The 25,457-nt window shown below is 32.0% G+C and overlaps 1 protein-coding gene across 1 annotated transcript; it reads right to left on the bottom strand.

Annotated features, from left to right (window-relative positions):
* Positions 1–18,638: 18,638 nt before the first annotated feature.
* Positions 18,639–23,354, bottom strand: LOC18589452 (nucleolar/coiled-body phosphoprotein). The gene is made up of 7 exons (XM_018126423.2): positions 23,036–23,354; positions 21,838–21,902; positions 21,405–21,445; positions 20,461–21,311; positions 19,475–19,558; positions 19,314–19,375; positions 18,639–18,955 (listed from the first exon to the last, which is right to left on the bottom strand). Exons 1-7 carry the CDS (start codon positions 23,249–23,251, stop codon positions 18,850–18,852), a joined length of 1,425 nt encoding a protein of 474 aa, XP_017981912.2. The 5' UTR covers positions 23,252–23,354; the 3' UTR covers positions 18,639–18,849.
* Between the last annotated feature and the right edge of the window lie 2,103 nt (positions 23,355–25,457).

Here is a 25,457-nt window from a genome sequence, read left to right as displayed (position 1 = left end):
TTAGTGAAGTTGGGTTGAAAAATCTTTGATTGGGAGATCAAGGTAGTGGATGTAGGTTAAGAGAACTAAATCACTATAAACATTTATGTTTTGTCCATTTTTTTTGACCTTCTCTTTATTTGGTGTCTTTTAACCTTAACAAATTTGAAACCTTCCATTTTAAAATCATTCAAAAGTTTTTCAAATTTAAGAGTTTCTTTCAAAATTTTTTTAGTGCTATTTACCCTTTTTTAGCACTCCATTGGGACTAGTAAACAAAAAGTGTAAAAATTTGGTTTATGTTCAAGTACAAACGAATTACAGTACTACATTTGATAGTTGTCCAAATTATGTTCATGTTCCATTCACTTCATACACCATTTCAACCTATACCCATATATAACATGAAACAAAAAATGGTAAACGTACCCAAGAAGTTCTTGTACTATAGAGTTCAATTTAGTCCCTCTAAAATTTCTTTAATTTAGTCCTTATACTTTCTGTTTGGTATAATTTGGTCCTTATGACATGGTACAAAAAAGCCTCGTGTCCAATTTTTTTAACTCATTTTTTTTTTTTATATTTGACATGTTAGAGCCATGTCAGTATCGTCTGACATGTCAACACCACATTAGTGTCTTTAACAGCCAATTTCGACGAAGTTGCTCACAAGGACCCAATTGCACTCAATGTCAAAAAATAGAGATTAAATTAACGAAATTTTGGATAGGAAGACTAAATTGAACAAAATGTTATAGTACAAGGACATCCTGGGTCACTTTGACCATTTCAAAATTATATAGTTATAGAGAAATTTCTTATATTCTAAAGTTATATTTATTATTATAGAAGTGAATTATATATATATGTGTGTGTGTGTGTGTGAAATGTTGGTTCAATAATAAAGCAGAAATATCCAAGAAGGGGTGGGTGAATCAGATTTCTAAAAACTTCTTTTTACAAATTAACTTTTAATGAAGGCAATCTAAAAACTTTTTCATTAAAGAAAAGATAAATGCAATTTTCTCAATTTGTGTTTTTCAATCAAATTGTTCCAAGGATAAATTAATGAATAAATCAATGGATAAACACTATGAAAAACTAATTTCTCAAACTCTTTAAGGTAAATTAGAATCCTCAAATGTGAAGAGTGAGGTGTAAGAAAGGAATAAGCAAGTTGTAAACAAATCAAGTTTGAATACAAATCAAGTTGCCACAAGTTTAACGTTTTTGACGAAGCCAAGCTTGAATACAAGTTTCTCAAAATTTGTTTTCACTTTAAAACATGCCAAAAGTCATTTGATAAACACAATAATGAGTAATCAAGTTGTAAACAACTTTTCAAACTCTTCAAAGTAAAATGCACAAGTTCAAAGAATAAAAGGTAGAGAGAAAATGTACAAATAATTTATAAAGGTTCAACCATCTTTATAGGTGATTACATCGTCTCCCTTAGCAAGCTAAGGAGTTTCAAATCCACTATGAAAAATACTTTTTAAGTCTCAAGCATAACCTTTACAATGCCTTTTTATGAGCTTAAGCACAACCCACACAATACTTTTTCAAAGGAGCAAGCACAACCTTTACAATATTTTCTCAAAAGAGCAAGCACAAGCTTTATAATGCCTTTTTACTGGCTTAAGCACAATCCATACTAATACCTTTTGGAGGTTAAGGTATAACCATTTTCTCTCTTGCAAGATTAAAGTATATGTACCTCTAAAAGGTGGATTTTGCTAAATAGGTACAAAGTTGGAAGAGTAAGATAGTGATAAAGATAATTAAAAGGATGGAAATGAAGGTACAATGAAATTATAGTAGAAGAAAGCTTAAAGACTTGGTGGAAGAATTGAATTTACTTGCTCTAGCTTGGTTTCTCTCTCTTTTACTTCTTTTTCTTCATTTGCTTTTATTCTTAATCAAATGATATTTTTCTCCATTCTTCTTTCTTTTAAAATGTGTTAGAGAAGTCGTTTTTATGTTTGGAAAAAGTTTAGAGCCATTATAGGTGATTCAAAGAAAAAACTAGCCATTTTTATTTTGAATCTGTGTCTAACAGATATCTAGGATTGAGTTTGAGATTATGAGAGTCGATCCTTTAGAGCTTCAGAGCTTTTCCTTTTTCAAATTTATGCTTGTAGGATCGATTTTTAAAGGGTATGTTGATCCTCTTTTCGAGACTTGTGTAATTTCATCTCTTTTCTTCTAGGATCGAGTTTGGCTTGTCCAATGCTGATCCTTCAAGCTTTTCTTGCATTTTTCTTGGTTTCTACCGTAGGATCGAGTTTCAAGATGCATTGTCGATCCTAAACCCAAGGCTTTCTTCTTTTTTCCTTCTTTCGTGCATGTAGGACCAAGTTTCAAAGATCAAAAGTCAATTTTAAACCAGTGGTTGTGACATATAAGCTTACAAATGATCTTTTCATTCTATCTCAACTTTGAATCAAGCTTGGTGTTGTGAAGATTTATCTTTCTTGAATATTTTAAGGTAAACTCTTTGCTTTGTGAACTTATCTTGGAACCCAAACACTTTAACATCTCAAAAGTAAACGTTAGGGAGGTCATACAACTTATTCAAGTAAGTTAAACACTTCTACAACCAAATCAATTAAGCTTGTAAGCATTTGAAAAACATGTGTATGAAAGTTCAATAACTTCAAGAAATATCTAAGGATCACTTAAATAAGTTCAAGCAATTTTGATCATTTTTATCATTTCAAAACTATATTAATTTTAAAGCTAACAATATATATATATAATACACACACATTCACACATGGCTAATAATATTCATAGTTTAACTTTAACAAATTAATAGTATTGTAATCTAACTAGTTAACTAGTCAACAAATAATATTGTATTCTAATTGTTTCACTGAATTTGTACAATTATTTTGACATCCCCGTAAATACAAGGTGGTATGTTAAATGCCAATTTGAATTTAGAAACTAAGTCTTGAAACCGACTAATGGTTGAAAGATGTTTTCTAGTGACAATATAGCAATGTTTGCATCGAATTAGAAAACTTTTTATACCCTGGACCTATGGATTATGGTTACTTGTTATCAAAACAATTGCAATTGACCTAACAAATTTATATTTCTCCATCTCACAATTAAAATTAACAGAAATAAAGATTGAAATCAAAACCAAGAAGTGAAAATTAGGAGAAATAGTGACCTTATGAAAGTGCAGATCAATGTGATAAAACAAATAGTAAAATACATGATAGAAAACGTGGTAGGATACTTGTCAAAATACGTGATAGAATACTTGGAGTGACTTTAAGGTGCAGAAGATACTACATGATACAAAATACAGATGTGGCAGAATGCATGGTAGAAAACGTCTATACATGGACAATTAACACATGAAACAGAAGCTATCGATGCGTGAAAGATGATTGTCGGCGTCTAAGATGGCTTTGATACCATTTTACAAAAAAGGAAATCTTATATTCTGAAATATATAATTATAAAGAAATCTTTTGTGTTTTGAGACTATATTTATTGTTACAAAGTTGAGTGAAGGTTGCTGTCATGACCCTGTTTTTGGCCATGACTAGCACGAGGACGCGATGGAGGTAATCCACCAAGCCCACATAAGATTCATTATCTTTCTTGATTCATTAGTCCATAATGGGAACCTTTAACATTGATTCACAAGGCATAATTGACATACATAACATTTTTTTAAACATACGGATAATGCTCTACATTGCGTCAAAAACATTTGTCGTTACTTAAAATTTAGCATTTTATTAACTTATCTATCATTTACCAACACGTGGCTACATCAATGTGTATTGGATAATTCACTAATTTCCCATAACCCACATTCATTTATACATACAAGGCCACATGGCTTGTCACATAACATAATTAAACGACTAGCTACCGGTGGAGTGACTTTAAGGTGCGGAAGATACTACTGAATTCTTTGGTCATTGAGCCTACCATAATATGTATGCAAATCCTTCGCATGTCTATATCTTGGGAAGCATCGAATTTACAAAACATGAGATTTGAAAACGTGAGTACAATTACTTAATGAGGGATATAGAGGGGAATAAGCAACAACTTTAGAAACTTTATAAACCATGCTTATTTTCTTAAAGACATGCACATTTTCCTATGCAAATCCATGAATGCATTTGGGAATAAAACTTACTTGTATAACCTTCAACTTGCCTATTGGTGTCATTCATAAACTCTAGTTTCTTGCCGTGCTTGTAACTCATATACAATTTCAACTAATGCATTTTTAGATGTTAAGAGAGTAATTAGGCAATTTTCCTAGAAGGTTTTTTCAATCTTACCTAACCTATCTTGATGTTTTGATTTAATGTACGAGATCTTATGTAAATGTATCCATTTGAGGGCTATCCAAGCCTTTCCAATATCAATTTTTCGTTGTTGTCGGATTATCCACGCAAGTGCATGCATTGTTAAATAAACAATATAGTGAAAAGTAGAGTGTCGATCCCATTGTGAATTGAATTAATTCTTATTGTTAATTACTAAAATTGACACACCTTAATCTTATTCAAACAATCAAATTTAAATTATTAAAAAGTAAAATTAAATTTAACAAAATAAGCTAAAATTAATCAGTAAATTTGTTTTATAAATTCAATCAACTACTAGACCTAAGATTATGCTATCTTTCAATACTTCATTTGAATATTGTATCTCTCTCTCAACTTACTTCAATATATTAAGTTGCTAACCCAGAGTCCTAAATTATTTACAAGTCTCTATCGAGTTTCTCATAAAAATATCTCTCCCAATTAACTTACTGTATGTCTATGTAAATTAAATTGAAGAAATATTCATTAAATTCATGCTTTAATTTTAGCTATGTATGGCTTATAGGTGTACGTCTATCCTAAATGCAAATCAAACCACCTAATCAATTAAGTCCATTCGATCGTACGCTATTCCATTCAAGATCTACCCTAAATCTCCTTTGTCAAGGTTTAACTTAGGTTTCCAATTTAATCTAATTAGAGATCAGGAAATTAGAAGAATTAAGAATAGAATAGAATAAACAACTTAAAATCATCAAATATGAGCAAAAGAGAGATAAATAAGTCAAACTACATATTGAGTTCAATCATAATTTTAGATAACTAAATTAGTTCTCCATAATGTCACAATTCATCATCAAATAAAGTTTAATGATTGAAACCAAACAAAAAAAAAAAAGAATAACAAAAAAAAAAATAAAGAAACTCTGAGAGTTGAAATCTTGATCTCTAAATTTTCTTAAATCCTTCAATTTCTTCTTAGCTCCAATGAGACTTTTTTTTCAATGATTTTGTAGCTGAATCTTAGCTCTAAATTTTTTGTTTTTCGTCCTTCTCAAAGACATCTGATAGGTTGCATAAATAGGATTCGAGTTTGCGTTAAGAAAAAAGTCCGAATCAACAAGAATTTCCAATCAGCAACAGTTGTGTCGCGGCCTACCTCTTCTTAAGCTGTGGCCTTGACCATTTAAAAGTGAACAAAACATGGATTTCATGTCAAGGTGCTGCGACCTACCTCCTCTAAGGCCGCGGCCTCACTTCCTTTATCTTGGACTATTGCAGTGCTTCAATTATGACAAGAATTTTGACCACTTTCCAGGCCAAACTGGTCGAAGTAGTAAACATGAAAGTTGTATTTTTTTTCTCTTATCTTTCCCATGGTCTAAGAATCACCATATTTTGAGTTTTGTAGAGAAAGTTATTGTTGAAATACCAAGACATGTGTAGTGAAGGTTTGCATCTCATGAGCAATTATCTTGACAACTTTTCACCCATTTAATTACACACCTACAAAATCAACAAATTAATCAGTAATAACATATCTTAGGCACATTAACATCAATTTAAGCACAAATTTAACTAAGATTAGATTGACTCACCTAATTAACTAACTTAAAATGATTAAATAAAACTTATTAATTTTTATGCATTATTATGAGAACTTAGCTAAATTATTATCAAAATTAAGTTCGAATAACTCTATATCATAGAGTTATCATCTGCACATTAACCTTAGTTGCCATTTACCTTTCTTGGCTCTCCGCTTCAGTGCATAAACCTTAAAAAGGATTTGACCTTACCCATCATAACATACATAAACCTTAAAACAATTGGGTCTTATCCATCATAGCATACATAAACCTTAAAATAATTGGGTTTTACCCACCGTAACATACATAAACGTTACATACATCACTTGCAATTTCATAGCAGAATGCATACTTATCTTTAATCATCGTGCATGTATCTTTAGTGGTATTATCGACCCCACCAAGGCTAAATGCACATTTAGGGTACTTTAACCCTCATTTTAATTGCGTACTCTGACCTTTTTGTAGACTAATGGTATTTTTCAATCCTTACTATCGGCTACATAATCTTAGTGGTATTTGCAGCCCCACTGCTGCTATGCAATGCATCATCAAACATAACATATCATTCATAGCACATAACACATAACATCATATCTACATAACGTAGCATCTAGTAATAAATCATTATATATCAAATGACATGTAGCTTAGCTACCATGCCCCTTAGTGCACATCAAATCATAAACCATTGATAGCTTAATGCATACTTATGTGCATAAACATTGCATCCAATCATAAGCTGTTCATATCTCAACACATTTACTTATGTGTATAAACATTCGCCCAAACCTAGGGTTCACATATATCATAGAATTCATTTTAAAATAGCTCGTTCCCTGCACTTTTCTATAAAATCATTTACATATTATCATAGTCTCAAAATCTTATTTCATGTTTTCCCAAAACCATTTGGATGCAATATCACTCACCTGGCATTTGCCTATACCATTGGTCAGCTAGCACAAATGATTAAACCTGTCCACAAGGCTTAGCGCTCCAAAGGTAGTTTATCATTCAGTCAAAGAATAAAAATCAATAATGTGCTTAATTCTCCATCATATTTCTAACTGGGTTTTTGCCTAGGATTTTAAAATTCATAACTGCCATGATTTCATTTAACTTACTTGATCACTCTCCTTTTTATGTCTTTTTACTTCTAACCCAATTCCTAGCTTACATAGCTATACTTAGCTATTCACTCTTAAGTCTAATATCTCATTAGTGTGCCATTTAATCACACTTACCTTAACTCAACTTAGTTATCCTCTTTCTTAGCTTGCTCTTTTCCTTGGTAAGCTTCTTTCAATGAACCGACAATTTATGGATCTGTCATTGTCAAAATTCTTAGAATTGTGCTAATATATTTAACTTGCTTCAAGATTGAGCTAAGTGGGAGTAAACTTAACTTACTTAGCTCATTTTCAGCTTAATAGCTCTTAAAAAGGTCATAATCAGCTTGAACTCAACTTAAATGCTTGACTGAAAATCCATAGGAACTTTAAAACTCTAATAGGGGCAACAAGCCTTTCTTTCTTGAAATTAATCAATCAAACCAACCAAAATGAGATCAAACTTACTTTGATGAGTGAAATTCTCACTTTTCTAGCTTTAATCATAGAGTTTGAAAATAGAGTATGAAGACAATTTTAAAGCTCAAGGAAAAACATAAGAAGATTAATAACACAATTAATTAAGCTTTTAAAATAAATGGTAAGAAATAAGAGAAAGTATATACAAAAGTTAGCAAGCATAGTAGCATGGATTAAACAAATACAAAATATGCTATAAGTATGTATGCAAATGCTATGGTTTTGGTGATTGGGGTGTGGCTATTCAGAGTCAGAACTATCAAAGCTTTCATCATCAAGGTTTATAATGAAGGTAGAGGCTTGTTTGTCAAGTCTATCACGCAACTTCTCTTGGTTGTGAGCCAATTCCCTTTGATTGTCTGTAAGTTATACCATTAATTCTTTAAGCTTGAATATGGTGGCATTTACTTTGTTGATTGAATAGTAGCAATGATCAAACATGTTTTGATATTTTGGAGCATATGCACCTATCATTTCTTCAATCTTTTTCTCAATTGTATTGATACCTTTTTCAACTAATTTTCGTTGATTGTCTACTTAAGTAATATAGGCTTTCTGATATACATGGTGCTTGGCAAGCTAGATTGACCATTAAGGAAGGATTAACTAAAGGTTAGGGAGGTGCAATTGTAGCTTGTAGGGATGGTGCTTTTGCTACCCTTATTTTCTTTAGTAAAGGTAGTGTTTTTGGTTCCCTTGTTTTCTTCACCCAACTATTTGTGGAAGCATTATACTCATACCTCATTTGTCCAAGAAGTTAATTTTGTTCTACATTACAGATTTGTCAATTGAGGTTTCAACTCTTCATTTATCAATCATTTCAAATACTGCCATTCCATAAACCAAATTGTTTCTTAACCCTTTAGTTAAGTAACCCATATCCCTAAAGATGAATTATGCCAGATCAATTGGTGTTCTTCTTTTAATATCGTGTATGAACCACATCTCCTCAACTATCATAATTGCATGCTTAGACCTAAATAGTCTGATGTTATGAGTCACTATCAAGTGTAAAATCCTATCTTTTAAACTTAGCTTAGAGGCACTGTTAGGAAATTTAGTTATGGTGATAGGACCTACCAAGAACTCTATAGACAGCTCTGTTTCAAAAATTACATTCTTTTTAGTGACGTGTGTGATTGCATTTATGATAATAGGTTTAAGTTTCAACACGTTTTGTAGTAGTGTGGGAGTAATGATGAACTTCTTTTCAGTAAGATGGTGATAAAGGAGTCTTCATGATCAACAATATCTTTATCATTTTCTCCTCGATACATGGAGGTATCATTGGAATAAAAGACCTTAACTAACTTTTCATATACAGATCTCTTCATAATCAAGTAATCAAACCACCTTAACTCCCTAAGATTCTTAATATACGAAAGTTTGAATTCAATCTCAAACTAGTGTAAATCAACTACTCTTCCATGAGCTACGTTTTTAGAGGAATAGATATCATCATAGTTCTTCTTTTCATTTTTGTTGGAGAAGTTGATGTCAAATGGATCAAGGGTTTGAGTTTTCTGAGCCTTGGAAGAGCTTATTGACGTCTTCCCCTTTTCCTTTCTTGATCGTTTGCGAGCCATCGACTGAGGTTTGAGTATCAAGAATTGACTTTGAAGGTTATTTGGAGTTAGAGAATTGAGAGTCTAAAGTTTGAGAATCAATTCTTTGTACTTTTAACTGACTCTTTCTTTCTAAAGAAAATGGGTTTTTATGTTTTGACAGATGACAATGAGAACCCCTATTTATCATCCAAAATTTGGAAGATTTGTTGAAAAGATTCAAATTTTTCAATGCCCAAAGGTTGGTTTTTTAGGAATCAAAGTTTTTGGGGAAAACATTTTGAAGAATTATGTTGTTTGAAGGTTGTGGGCAGGATTTTTTATGAAGAAAAATCATGTTTTAAAGTTTAAAGTTCAAACGCTTTTTCTTTTAAACGGTTTGGAATTGACTTTTGGTGTTTTTGTGGTCGATTCTTATGCCCTAACTCCTGTAAAGTTCTCGCGATTCTTTAAGAATTGGTTTTTAGAGTATAAGACATCAATTCTTTAACTTGAAAATAATTAAAAAACATTCTAAAATCCTTAGAATCGATTTGTGATAGAAAAAAGTTGATTCTTATACTTTGAAAACTTTTAAGGGTTTTTTGTATTTTTGAAACATTGATTCTCATATGATGAGAGATTGATTCTAGGTATTTGAAAAACAATCAAAAGCATTCTGTTTCTCGAAAAATCGATTCTTGTGTGAGTAGAGGTCGATTCTAGAGAATCAGACTTATGACTTGAACCTTTTGAAAATTTAAAGTCTTTATTTCAAAATAAGTGCAAAGTACCTTTTTGAGAGATATAATAAGTTCAACAACATAGCTCTTTTGGCTTGGGTGACGTTCATGCATGAAAGGATATGAATGCAACAATTAATCACACACTTTCATTTCAACAATCAATATATCACAATATTAGGCAGAAAGATATATCTAGGGCATGTTCATCCGTTCTAAACTAAGGCTTACGTTTAGTCTACTTATGGTTAAGTAAAGTAATGAACTAGTTGTAGGCCTATAGAGCTTTTGATCAAGAACTTCACCTTGCTTATCCTTGTTAAGCCTCGATGACACACTTGTTGATATGTTGTATCATCTAGTGTTTTTTCATGCCAAATCTTTGAGCATTTCTCTTGTATTCAAGACTTGCATAGTTTCTCCTTTCTAGGATGGGTAGTTTTTGTTTCTTCCTCAACTTGTTGAATTTTTTGCTCATCAAGATATTAGACAATTCATCAAGATTCCAGCACCATTGTCTTTAGCTGATTATCAGCAAGTTATCTGAAATAAGCTTGTTCACTTTATGAATCACCAATTTCATTGCGTGTCTAGAGAACATTTAAACTTCAAGATTTTGTTCTTCCTTGCTTTAGCGTACCTACAAAAATCATTTTCATTTGTTTTTAGTATCAAGTTTCTTTAGATCCTTCTTGTTAGTCTCAACACACAAAGTCCTTTTTTGCTATATATACTTGTTTACCTCTATAAGGTAGATATTTCTTACATGTATGCATAAATCAATAAAGTATTCTATGAATCCATTTAATAATAAAAGAGAGAATTTATTTATTCTTGAATTTACTTTTTGGTGCCTACTTAATCATTTTCTTTTTGCAAGTATCAAAGGCATTTTTCAATTTTTTGTTTTCTTTTCCTAAAATATCAAGACTCTTTTGAGAAAATTTTAAAATCTATTTTCAATCTTTTATTTTCATTTTGCATATCAATTTTTGCATTCCTCAAAAACTCATTTTCAACAATAAATTTTGAAATATTTTCTTTGTGTCTTAAATTTGTTTTCTCAAACTTACAAGTTAGATCTTTAAAAGCTTCTTCCAATTCTCCAAATGAATAAGAAAAGAATCCACAAGTTGAAGAGTTTACCTTCCATTCTTGGTTTGAGGATTAGATTTTACTTGACTCATCTTCTTTAGTTTCCTTGTCACTTGTTGAACAATAGCTCTCACAATCTTCTTTTTCTAATTCTTTTTTTCTCCATACAACTTTTCTAATTTTTCCAATATTTCTTTAAAGCTATCACACACAAAGACTTTGTTGTATTTTTTATCTCGAAGTGCAGAAAAGATGATGTGCATGACTTTGGCATTGAGTTTTAGTACTTTTAAGTCATTTTTGTCCCATTCACCCATTTTCTTGGTTAACTTAAGTGAACCACTTTCAATTATCTTTCAAACTTCATAGTCATTTGCTTGAGCAAATGACTTCATTTTATTTTTCCAATATATGTCATTCTCAACCTTGAAAGTTGGAGGCTTCACACTTGATTGTCCTTTGTTGGAGGTTGCTGCAATGAAGTCAATGGCCATAGGAGTGATAGCATGACTTTTTTCACCTTTACTTTTTAAGTTGTCCTCAAATATCATATCTTCTTCTTTTACTTTCAGGTCCACAATTTGCTTTTTGACACCGATTATGTGGCTTGAACATTCACCCTCAAGGTATATAATTCTTTTTTATGTGAACTTGATTTCAAATAATCTTCTTCATTCTTGTGATCATCAAGAGTCATAATGTGAAACCTCAACCCCTAGCTCATAACTACGCATAGACGCAACAACACGGGCTAGGGGTAGTTTCGTCATTTCCTCTAAAAAGTTCCCAGAAGAAGGTTTTATGATATTTTAAGGTCTAAATAGGCATAAAACCGAATAAATAATGTGTAATGATAAAAACACGAAGAAAACTAGAAGTTTCAATAATTTCACCACAAGGGCAAAATGGTCATTTTTCATATCGGGTCAAAATTTTTAAGTTTCGTAAACCCGAGCATGTCTAGACCATTATGCACTTGTTTTAGTATCAAAAGAGTAAAAGGATTGCACCAAAGATTGAAGGAGAACAAGTTAATGTGCTAAGGGCATTTTCGTAATTTCAAGTGGAATGGATAAGCTTGAGTTATAAATATCTTTTTCTTCTAGCAGCTTCTTCATTCTCCAGCAGATTCTTCTCCTTCTTCTTCTTCCTTCTCACGTTGCTTCCATCCTCCATGGAAGCTTGATATGAAACTTTCACAACTTTTTCTCTCTAGCTCTAATTTTCATACCTTTGTACCCTTTTGACTAGAACCCTTGTGATTTTTCACTCTCTCACTTTAAAACCCTCAAAAAGTCCTTGTTCAGCACTTTCTCTCACTAGTTGGAGGTTTAGAGAGAGAACGAGAGATTTTTCACAATTGTTTGGAAGCTATTGGAAGAGAATTCAACTACAAAGAAACCTTAAGGTGAGTGATGAACTAGGCTTGATTTTAAGTTGTTGATAATGGCTAGTAATTGGCATTATGAGCTATTTTATTGTTGAGTTGTTTATTCATTTTTAGTGTGATTAGAGTAGTGCAAGGAATAGCAATTTGATATAGTTGAAAGCCAATTAGGAATGACTAGAAGAATTTAAATTAGTAACTAGCTTTTGGAGTGATATTAATGTAAATTGGATTGGTTGTGATGTTGTGTGTGTATAGGTTCCAACAAGGCCTCACTTGCCCATTTGAACCATTAGTGGAGGTTAGAGTCGATTAGAGGTTCAGCAATACCGGTGAGTGAACTGCATTTCAAAATCATTTTGGGAATGTGACTGTTTTGTACGAAACATTTGAATGATTTTATATAACTTTTTCTTAAAACAAGTGCCTTGGGAACAAGCTTTTGCTAAATAGTTTTATGTTGTGATATGTGGTTGTTATGGATTCATGCACTATTGTATTATGATGATATATATATATACGTTGTGCATGATAGTTGATATTGTGTATGATGATTATAACCGTATGTGTGCATGATGTGGGGGGATGCACATGCCGGTGATGATGGTGGTGTGGGAGATGGATGATGATAGTGCTTGTGTGCACGATGTGGGGGGATGTACATGATGACACTGATTGGGCACGATGTGGGAGCTTGCACATGATGGCACCGACTATGTGCACGATGTGGGGGGATGCACATGAGTCGGGTGTGATTATGATGATATTGATGTTTATCTATGTATTTATGCATATCTATACTTATGAAATGAAAGTTCATGAATATGATATATGATTGAAATGCATGTGAAATTTGGCATGATGAATATTGAGAAATTCCCATTTTCTTGCAAATAGATCTTTATTGCAGCACCAAATGGATTTTTTGTGCAAAAGAGGTCATTTTTTCACTTAGGTGCCCTGCTTCTCTCTGCAGCGAGAATGCTTTCTCGCTGCAGTGAGGAACATTCTGTTTTAGCAACAGAAAACTCGCTGCATCGAAAATAAATCTCGTTGCAGTGAGAAACTCTCAGGTTCTAGTGTAGTGCTTTCATTTTGATGAAGATTTTTACCATGTTCCCTTCCGAACTGGGAAAAGTGGTAAACATAAAAGTTGTAGCCCTGCCTCTTAGCTTTCTAATGGTCCCTGCCTCTTAGCTTTCTAATGGTCCAAAAATCAAGTCAATTTGACTTTTGTAGCGGGATATATGCTAGAAAAACTGATATACATGCAAACTAATACTATTTCTCGCTGCAGCGAGAAACATTCTGTCCTGCATGCTACCCTATTCGATTTTTGACATATTTTTCACCCATTTAACTTCATGGATTGATCATGGGTTGTTGCAACACTATGAGGTTATTAATCAAAGTTTGAAATGAGGGGTTTTTAGTAAGAAATTAAATCAATTGCATTGTTTTTGAAACAAGTGCATCATGATTTCCAAATTCTTCTTATTGATTGCTTGTTCCCTTCTTATGTTCACTCACTGAGTTTCGTACTCACATTTTTAAAATTAATGTTTTCAGATTTGGAGGTAGTTGGGACCTAGATTGAGTCGCATACATATGCTCGTCTTCTTGGTAGGTACTATGACATCTCAGTAGCTGTATCTTCACCCAGAGTCACTCTGCTGATGATCTCGAGTCTATTACTTGTAAACATGTATATGTAATGTAAACTACTAAGAATCATGTTATAAATGAAGTATGTATATGTTGGATTGATGATGACAGTACTTTGATATAATATAAAAATGAATATTCAGTTGTTATAAAATATTACTGAAACATTTACTTTTGAGAGTTACAGCACTTCATTTTAAAGATGATGGATGAGAATGATAATCAAAATTGCATAAAGAGGCTTGCTTGGGTTTAGTGGGCTATGCCCATTAGGCCCATGTGCCGATCATGGCCCGGGAATTTGGGCTGTGACACATAAGGCAAATATTTGCAACGTCCTCATCCTCTTCACTTTATGACTCATCTTCATCGCTCCAAGTAGCTATCATTACCTTTTTCTTTGCATGCTTTGGATAGCTTCTCTTGACATTAGTACATTCATATTCGGTATGTCTCAATTTTTTGCACTCATAACAAATGATGTGATCTGTACTTGATTCTCCATTTTGTGGCTTTTTCCTTAGGTTTCCTTTTGATTCATCTCTCTTAAAAGGTCTTCTAACTTTACCACCTTATTTGTTTCTTAAAGATCTATTGAACTTCTTAGTTAACAAGGTTACTTCCTCATCTTCTTTTTCATCATTCTCTATACTCTTTTCTTCATCTTCTTGGGTAGCTTTAAGAGCAAAACCCTTTTATTTGTTATCTTTTCTAAGTGCTTCATCTCTTACACTCTCATAATTTAGTGTCATCTCAAAAGTGAGAAGAGAACTAACAGCTCATATAGGTTAAGGTTGTTCAAATTCTTAGCTTTTTCTATACCTGTAACCTTAGGTTTTCATGATCTAGGAGACTATAAAGGATTTTCTTAACTAATTGGGCATTGGGAAACTCATTTCCTAAAGCTTTTAATCCACCTATTATTTTGGTAATCTTCTCATAGATATCTTTTATTGGTTATTCCCCCTTCATCTTAAAAAAGGTCATAATCTAGAGGCAACAATCCAATTTTGGACTCCTTTATTTGGCTAGATCCTTCATAACAGTTTTCTAAGGTATCTCAAATCTCCTTAGCTGATGTATACATTGCTACCATATTAAATTCACTTTCATTAAGTGCACACTGCAAAGCTGTTACTGCCTCGTGATTCAGTTGAATCGATTTTTTGTCTTAATCATCCCATTCAGCTCTAGTTTTAATCACTCTTATACTTTTTACAAATTTACTAAGAACATGGGGTCCTTCTTTAATGATATCCCATAAATCTAGATAAATAGATTAAATAAAATTTTCAAACCCCATTTTTCAAAAGATGTAGTTTTCTCTTTAAAATAGAGGAGGCCTTATCATGGACTAACCTTCCCCCAGAAAAGCTTGAAAGTGCCATCTTTGTTACTTTAATCTTTCTCTTATATCACTCAAAGGTCATTAAACCTACAAACTTGAGAACCAAGCTCTGATACCAATTGTTAGATAAAGAAGCTTAAAGTAAAGTAATCAAGAGGGGGGTGAATTGGTTTCTTAAACAAAAATTTGATCTTTTAGAGTAGAGTTAAAAATAAGAATGTTTTAAGACTAACCTTAAATACTAAAGTATGAAAATTTGAGAAGATAAAGAATGAAGCTAATAAAGAAGATGAAAAGCAAAGAGTACTTAGTCACGATTTTATAAAGGTTTGAGAAGGGTGCTTTTCCTTATGCAAATATCATTACTATTATTGCCATGAACAAAGGTGTTTTGAGTGAGAGATACAGTCTTAAACTTACTCAATTAGCCATTATCTATGGAACCAAATCCTTTCACTCAATGTAATACAAGCTGGAAAAAAGGGTAGAAGTTAAGAAAATTTCAAACTGTGAAGAATAGCTTGTAGTTCAAGTTATCACTCCTTCACTTTCACAATCATTTGCAAAAAAAAGGCAACATGCATTAATACTTGAGGTCATACCTAGAGCTGTAAAGAGAATGGAGAAAAATATGAATTTTATTATTAACAGACTTGAAGAATTCAACACAATATTGGAATATATTAAAATAAGGTTGGGTGAAGTCGAAAGGGATATCTATAATCCTGATCTTCTTGACCTTGTTTTTATGATGGCCTTTAATAGAATCCTAATCTTGGAATCTCTCTTGCTTACGACCTCTCTAGACTCCCATGTTAACCTAAACCTTGATACTCAAGTTTTGATGAAAAAATTTCGCCAACTCGAGAATTTTGGTTCACGCATAGGATAGTGGTTGATCGTGATAACTTTTTGTGTGCTTACACCTCATGACTTACATAGAATCATATATATGATTCTAGTGACATCTGATATATGTGTATGTGTAATCATACTGCAGTATATGATCTTGCATGATCTTTATTAAGCAGTATATTTCTCTTTAAGCTTTTTTGATTCTTAAAAAAAAGGAGAAGTTGAATGATAAAGGGGGAGCTTTATATTCTTTGGAGAAATGAGAAATGAAAAATATCCCTTCTGTTGTTGTGTCTACTAAATATGGGAGTTTTTATGTTGTTTTGACTTTTTATGATTCTTTAAATATTATTGCACGTATTCAAGAAGAGTTTTGATATTAAATGTCTCTATTTTCTTTTTCAAAATTTCCCTAACCGTGCATATATAAATAAGTTAGTATTTTGATATTACTTTGATACAAACACACATACACTATTTATACTCTTTTGAACCTAATTGGTGTTACGCTTTTATCAAGGAGTGTTTTGTCACTATAAAAAAAAGAAGAGATTGTTAATTCTATATTATTTTTTTTATGATAATAAACCATACCTCATTTAGTGTTTAACGTGTGTGCTTCAATCTACAGGTATTCTATTAGCAAAAATCTTTATTTAGCCTTAAAACAAAAGCAAGTTAAACGTTAAGAAGAGAAAGGCTAAGACATTAAAGGATTAGTCAAGTCCATTAGTTAATTAACACTACAGAGATAAGAATTAGAGACTATCCCAAAAAAGGTTATTCAACTAAAAGATTATGCATTTTATTATCACAAAGATTAAATTTATGTTTTACTTGTTTAAAAATATTATTTGGGATAAGATCCAAATTTATTAGTCTTTTTATGACCATGGGTCAAGTTCACCATTCATTTTTTTATCAAGTGCAATTTTATCATTGTACTTCCTAATTTAATTTAATTTAATTATGATCAAAAATTAAAATATTTAGTAAAAGATTTCTTTATTTTTTAATGGAATTTTTTTATAAACTTTTGACTATTAAAATTGCATCTTTAAAAAGATGAGTGGTATATTCGATCGATCGTTTTAAGTAAAGTGGTAAATTTGAACTTTTATCTTTTATTATTTATCAAGATAAACTCCACTTATACTTATTGTGGTTTTAACATTTTTCAAATTGCGATTTGTAATTTCCTTTTTTACAATTAACACAGGATAAACTCCACCTGTTTTAGCTTTTTTCTTATGGCGACTTGTAATTTTTTTTTTTGTTTTTTTTTTTGCAATTAGCACTCTCTGGATATCTATTTTTCCCAATTAACAGCATGCAACTTATGTTCCTACTTGATGTCACCAGCCCATTGTAATTGACATTGTGGCCTTAACTTTTTTCATATGGTGACTTGTAATTTCGTTTTTTGCAATTGACACTCTATGGATATCTGTTTTTCCTAATTTACATCATGTAATTTATGTTCCTACTTGTTGGGTAGAGGAAGGCTCATATTTAAATACCTAAGAACCACCTTATTTGTGAGATCCATGATATTTTATCTCTTACATTGATTTGAGTCTACTTCGACTTTTATATCTTTTATGGGATCTTCCATACAATAATAACTGAAAAGAAACTCATGTTTATATACTCAAAACTCCTTCAATCTTTTACTGTTGTGAGATCCATGACACTAGAGGTTAGATTATTAATTTTACCTAATAAAATTACCAACATATTTTCAGATCAAAATTAGTCTATTTGTTCACATTCAAAAGTATTTTTACAGTCTTATCAGACAAAATTATTAACTTAACCTTTTGTGAAAATAGAAGTCATCTGTAGGGTCTCGAAAAAAAAATATATTCACAATATGCTAACTGTAAAAAAAAAAAAAAAGTAAAAATACAATAAGAAAAAAATTGAAACCACAAATAGTGAGGGTGAAATTTACTCTTTTTATTATTGTATAAAACACTCCTCTTGCTTTTTACTTTAAGAACCATCCAATACCCAACTTAATTTGTAAAATTCACGGACAATACGTCATAAATGTCAGATGATATCTCAATTATCCGAAAAAAGAAAGACAGATAATATCTCATTTTAATACTTAACTTTTTATTCAAATAATAAGATTTTTTCTTTTATAAATTTAAAACTTTTAGATTTAATGTAAAGAAGATATATATATATACATATATTAAAATTTTTATTATAGTCCTAAACTACCAACTTTATTTAAGAGTAAACTAATTATTTTGTATTTATCTTTGCATATTCTTTAATACCTTTCCAATAAATCAAACAAACTACATTCTGCTCTTTCATTATTATGAATCAATTAATTTTTCTTATTGATACATATGCAAAGGCACGAAGAACCCAGAATCCCATATGTATCCCCACATTCACACGTCAGGTAGGCAGCATTAAAATGCATACTTTGCACTAGAAAAAGAAGCAGCTCCTTATCAATGGAACAAAACAACAATTTGCTTCATTACTCGCAAGAAAAGGTGAAGGTAACGTTTTGAACTAAAGAGAACAAATCATAAATATTTGATTCAATTAGCTAGAGATCTTTGAGCCAGAAAACTAAGACAATTTTTTAAGATACAGAAGAGTTGACCGAGGAACACAAGAATTATCATATTGTGATCCATTAAATATTCCATATTTTCTCAAAAAGTATGAAAATGACAAAAAGGAATAACTCATCATGCACCAGAAAGTCCCCAGTTATTCATCATCAGAATAATTGAATTTTATCGAGTGAGACTGCAGATCAATTTGTCCTCCTCTATAGCTTCCACGCTTCTTCTTGGTCTTCTCATGCCGAAAATCCCTGCATTTACAATTAGAAACAATTGCATTAGAAATTTCTCAACCATTTAGCTTAAGCATATTATTGCAAAATCCATCCACTCCCAAACGGCAAAAACACAGGAAAATAAAAAAAAAAGAAACATAAAAGTCATTTCCAGCAAAATATCAACACTTTGACAGGGAATGGATCACAACTGATATTAACAAATGTGTATATGCCTCATTGTAGTCTTTGCTTCACAAATAGTGCTAGTTAAAGAGCTATCGCTCCTTATGAATGTGGACTCAAGACACAGATCAGGCAGACCTAATGATGCGCTTTTGGTTCCAAATGTACATACATCCAGATGTTCGCACATGACCGTATATACACATACCTTCCTCTTACTTGCCCTAGAACTTCTTGTGCTTTTGCACCATATCCGTTTCCAGCGCCATCCTGTGAAGATTTTGCAAGTGACCAAAAATACAAATTATATAATAGCAAAATAATGGAACATTAAAAAGGAAAGCAACCAAGGCAGCATATAGTTTATACCTTCGCCCAGTATGAATTATCTTCAAGCCTTCTATCAACAAATACTACCTCATCGATGTTCACTCTTTGAAATGGTTTCTTTGTCTGCAATAACACAACACTTGATGTTAGATCTGTGATGAATATTTATTCTTAACACTCTCAAAGAAAACCATTGCCCATAATATGTACCATTCACAAGAACCAAAAATCAGTTGGGCCTCAAGATTAAACACCACTTATCATCAAAGACAACAGCCAAAGAGGAAGGGAGGGAGAGCGAGGAGTAATAACCATGAATAAAGCACATCATGAAATGCTATAATTTAAGAAAGAACCACAAATGCCCAAGCATGCAAAGCAATATAAAAATCTCACACACCCTTCAAATTCCAACAAAAATTGAACGCTAAAAACTCATGCAGCATGAAAAGAAAAAAAAAACTCAAAAACACCTGTAAGTGAAGCAAATATATTAAAAGATTTGACTTGGGCGAGAAAATTTCAAATCAGGCAAAATTTATAAAGTTAAATACTCAAATATGAAGCAACTAGTCAGATTCAGAATGCCAACTTATACACACAAGCTTTTAAAAGCAAAATCTCTTTAAGGTTTTGGCACCAACCATTTTTCATGAACCTCCAAATGTTACTACGAAGAAATGAGTCTCTAAAGCTACTTAATCACAAACACAAGCAGCAAAGTATCATCAGGGTAAAAAAAGAGCAAGGTATCATCACAGCTCTCTTATTATCCATGAGATTTAAGAAACAGTGATTTAACAATACACTTGAATGCATGTTTTCTAAAGAAAAAGAAAAAAAAAAAGAGTGCATTCTATATAGATTAGCATGTGCAACACATAAAATATATTAGGAAGGAGAGGCAAAGGGATATACATTATTGTAAATCACAGAGATAAAACTGGCAAACTGATGTCAGAATTCGGCTTCAATTAACATTGTTTCGTATGAAATGCTCAATATTAAGGTATTCATAAACTTACTGGAACTGAACCATTTTGCTGCTTCTTCAAACTGTTTTGTTCAGAATTCTTTTCATTTTTCTCAATGTTCCCATTTTCCTGCTCTTGTGAACTTTCTGTCTTTCTACGTTTAGAGTCTTCAATAGCCATTTTATCAACAGGCTGAGAATCATTAACTTCAGAATCCAATCTTTTCCTTTTTTTGGAACCTTTACTATCCATGATTGTTGAATCCTCCTTTGAGATCCCACTATTATTATTTTTTGATTCCACTCCACTAGATTTTCCTTTTTCAAGCTCTTCAGAATCATCCTTCTTTTTCTTTTTTGCTTTAGATTTGGTAGTCTTATCTTCCAATGAAATGTCACTAGCATTCAAAGTAGTAGCAGCCTGCGGCTTATCCTCTGAACCATGTTGCTCAACATTGTCAACAAATGAATCAGAAGTAAGCTTAATTTTCTTTTTCTTCTTACCCTTAGTTTTAATCTCCATCCCTGCATCAGACACTCTATTACTCTCCATAGATACTGCATCTTTATATGTTTCAGATTCCCCACCTAAACATTGTGCATTATGAACGCAAGATTCAGAATCCAACTTGCTTTTCTTCTTTTTCTCCTTCTGCTTCTTAACAGACTCATCCAACTGCGACCCATCAATAATATCATCAGCAGGTGCCTTTGATGCTTCACGGAAAACTTGCTCCTCACTGTTCTTAGAGTTGGCAGATTTATCAACAACTTCAGATTGACCAGCTCGAGCATCAGTACTACTCTCATTGCCTCTCTTTTTCTTTCTCTTCATAGCAGTATCAACAGCAGAAGCAATGCCAACTCGTTCATCACCATTAGGATTGCCATTCACCTGCATATCTGCAATTTCACATTTTTAGCATCAAAATCAACACCAAAAAAAATCATTCCAGTGTCTTCATCACAGCATATTCTTAAGTGAGTTTAGCAGACCTTGGAACTGCTCTCTATTTAAATTTGAGCTGGAATTATCACTGCATGATACAGAAGTCGAAATAAAATTAGAATAAGAACAGAAAAAAAATGATAACATAAGATATAATAAGGACAGGAAACATTATCAAAAGGATAGAAGGGTATACTGCAGAGACTTATGCATCTTAACAATTACAGTTCAGAACACCAACCACAAACCATGTGAAAGCAAAGCTCAATGGAAGTTCAATATGCAGTTTTCTGTCCACATGCAGATCACTGCAGGTTTATATTTGAGTGTTTACAATGCCCATTGCATGCATAAGTTTAATGTTAGATCGTGAATGCAGTGAAAAGAGTAAAAGTAAAGGCAAAGGTGAATATAGCATGCGCAAATAGCCAGGCCTTAATCCTTCTACACACACACATCGGGAGAAAGATATCAGGCTACCTCATTGCCAAATACTTGCAGCACATTTCTTCCAAATCCAGGGAAGAATCAGTCAAATCATTTTTCTGCAAAATAGAAGAAAAAGGAAATTAATATAGGAATCCAAGCCAATAAACAGCAATATAGCATGGAAGAATGAATGAAAACTCCCAATTCGATTAACAGGAAGCAAAGGGGAGCATGAGATGCAGACTCACACAGACACATACACACAGAGATGAGCAGTACGAAGACAAAAAAGAAGGGGCATAGTTAGTGTAAGCGAGCAAAACATTAAATGCTTCAAGAAACACGAAATACTGCATACACATACATAGAAAGTCATAGACAAAGATACATTATTCATGAACAAGCTCCCAACTCTGTAGAGATAAAAATAACAATGCTCCAAGAAACATGAGATTTCCCTACAGATGTTGAAATATTGAGGAAAAATTGGAAATAACTGTTAACTGTTTGCTTATGTCTTAGACATTGTAGTTCAGTAATAGAAAGTGAAGCACAACTTTTTCCAAAACTAATAGTTGTGATCTTAAAAATTTTTCTCAATTAATGGGGTGGTGGAATAGAGGTGCTGCTGTTGGTAATCATAACTGCCACTTTTAAGGAAACCCTCTAAGAGATTTCCTGGTATAAAACAAAGGCAAAAGAGCAAACCACAATATATATTTTCCCACATGAACCATTTTCTGATTGTTAGAAACTTGAGAGAAGTTGCACTGTACTGCAGGAAACACCATTCATTGCATTCAGGATTGAAGTATCATTAGTGACGGTCATAAGCATATAATATCTGACCTTCAGCATATTTTGCATTCCCCAATATGACCAACGAATAAAGGGTCTAAACCATTCGGAGAAATATTAGTTGAGGCTACGAATTATAACGGCTAAGAAAAAGAGCAGCGGACAAAGATAAATGTCCTCACATTGGGAAATAAATGCCTAATGCCTTTGAGCTTGTAGGTTTGTTTATTGTAACCTGATAAGCCATTACTCCATTACAAATAAAGATAAAAATTCTCCGAGCCTGCCACAAAGCTCTCAGAAAGTAGGCATTTTAACATTCGGCAGAAGGACAATGGCTTTCTTTCTTTCAATTTAAGAATACCCAACAACCAATCAGCAATCACATTCAAACATACACGCTGAGCTGAGAATAGTAAAATGAAAACACAAAAAAAAAAGAAAAAGATACCTGTATATGAGCTTCGGAGAGAAACTTCTTGAGGGTTTTGGAGAAAGAATTGCGTTCGAGAAACTGGGCCACGGAGAGAAGGAGAAGAGACTTTTGGTGGGGATTCAAGGACTGAGGTGAGGCCTTGTTCTTCATGGTTGTATTGAAAGAAAGTACAACTTGGCGAGGCTTCAAAGCTATGAGCGAAGGGGAAGGCTTCCCAACCATTAACGACATAAATAAATTTATATAAACCCTCACCCCCACCTCTCTCTCACTACAAGCGACTAGGGTTTTGCTTTTCTTTTTCTCTACCCAGACCAAGGTTTTAAGAATTCCATTTTGGCTTATTTTTTCTTTTTAAATCCGTAATAATATTTTTTGGTTAACGTAAATTTCTACAACTACAAGGTTTGGGCTCTGTAGCCCAATCACAATTACATACTTTGTTTCCAAAGCCCAGTTTCAGTGTGCTACAACTATTACTAAATTGTTTTTGAATATTTGACTCAATTATCTATAATTTATGCTCAAATTCTGAATTTACTTTTCTTATTATATAAAATTGTTGAATTTAGACTTTGTTATTATTTATACAAATTGAATTTTTTATTTTAAAAAATTATTACTTTAAGTCTAATATTTAATATTGTTTAGATTTTCTGTTAAATATACTAACGTGAAATTAATAAATGCTTGATGGCATTTTCAGATATTTTAAATATAAGTAATTAAGTTGTGGCATGGATTTATGGAATCAAGGCACGTGGCACATTTCAAAATAATTAAGTTTTATATTTAGTGCTTGTTTGGTCTGGCTTTTTTCAATTTACCTACTTCTTAAAAGCAAAAGTTAGGCCAAACATGATTTTTGAAAAACTTTTTAAAAAAAAGTAACATTTTTTTAACAAAAAATCTAAAAGAGTTTAAAGAAAAACTTTAGGGAGGAGTTTTCTATTCTCTTTTTTTAAAAACACATCAATTATTCAAGAAATACTTCTTTCTCAATCAATCTCCCTTTTTTTCATTCCTTTTGCAAATCACTATTCTCTAATGCAAATCGCGATCTCCCTTTCCTTGACCTATTTCTTCAAAAACTACCGAGAAAAAAAAGAAAAAAAACAAAAGACCCAGCAACAGAATAATAAAATCTAATTTTTTTTTTGTTTTTGCAAAGATTAAGAGAAAATAAAATCTAAAATTCAAAATTGTATTCAGATATTACTAAAATGTTTTCTCTCTTCTTCACTAAAAAGGATTTTAATGTCAAATACATTGTTTCCTCTTTTTTCTTCTTTTTGGGAATTAAAGTATCATGGTCTGCTTGCTTACTAAATCAACAAAAATCTAACGCTTTTGCTACTATACAAGTTTAAGAGTTGTTCCGTTTTTTTGATTTTAACATCTGAAATCGTATATAAACTTAAAACGTTCCGTTATAATTTATTAGGTGATTGAAGATGGCATGAATGCTCTTTATGGTAATTTTAATCAAAATTAGCTTATATAATTTATTTTGTTAAACAGTTTATCAAACAGTTTTAATTTAATTTTAAAAGCTATTATTTTTCATAAAAGCTTCAAAATAGCTTTTAAGTTAAAAAAAAGTTAGGCCAAATAGGCTCATAATAAAAATTTGAAAATAATTAAGATTTAGAAATAAAAAAAAACTCAACTCAAGTCAAATTTAGTTATTATATTTTTCCTTCTAACTCAACAAATGTCAACAATATCATACAAAAAAAAATAAAATTAAACTATTAATTAAATTAAGAACTCTTAAATTTAAATCTAAATTCAATATCAAATTCTAAAACACTGAAAATTGTTAGATCAAAACTAAATCCAAAGTAATCAACTTAACCAATTATCTACAATATTTCATTAAAAGAACAACTTCAAACCAAAGAAGAAAAGCCAAATTTTGGCAAATTTATTTGTAGTTTTATGCCGTCAATAGTTGATTTAGTCTGGTGTTGGTCAGATCAAAAGTTATGTTGCAAATGTTGATGTCACAGGGCCAATACCCAATTGGCAAAAGGTTAACCTATTGGGCTTGTAATGTTTATGTTTATATCCCTAAAACCTTCCTTCACCTATCTAATGTGGGATTTCGTAACATTTTCTGCCACCGTCTATGTTATGCCTTTGTTGCGGCTTGGGTCACCTTGCCTACTCCATCCATTAGAGCACTTGGCATGACATCATAGTCGGGTCCGAATTGTCTTGAATCCCACTTGTCATGGGGCCATTATCCTTTTTTGAAAGGTTAACCTACTACGGTGTGTAACACCTTCGTTTAAAAACTTGATACCCCTATTTTATTTATCTAATGTGAGATTTTGTAACAATGGCACCTTTACCTCATTCTCCCTATCATTCATCTTTTTTTCCAACTTCACTTTATTTTCTTCATCTTGTCTCCCATCTTTTGTTTCAACTT

This window comes from Theobroma cacao, chromosome 9 (genome assembly GCF_053813885.1).
Source record: "Theobroma cacao isolate CCN51 chromosome 9, ASM5381388v1, whole genome shotgun sequence".
NCBI lineage: Eukaryota > Viridiplantae > Streptophyta > Magnoliopsida > Malvales > Malvaceae > Theobroma > Theobroma cacao.
Note: the sequence above shows the minus strand (reverse complement) of the source record. Positions and strands in the feature narration are given on the sequence as shown.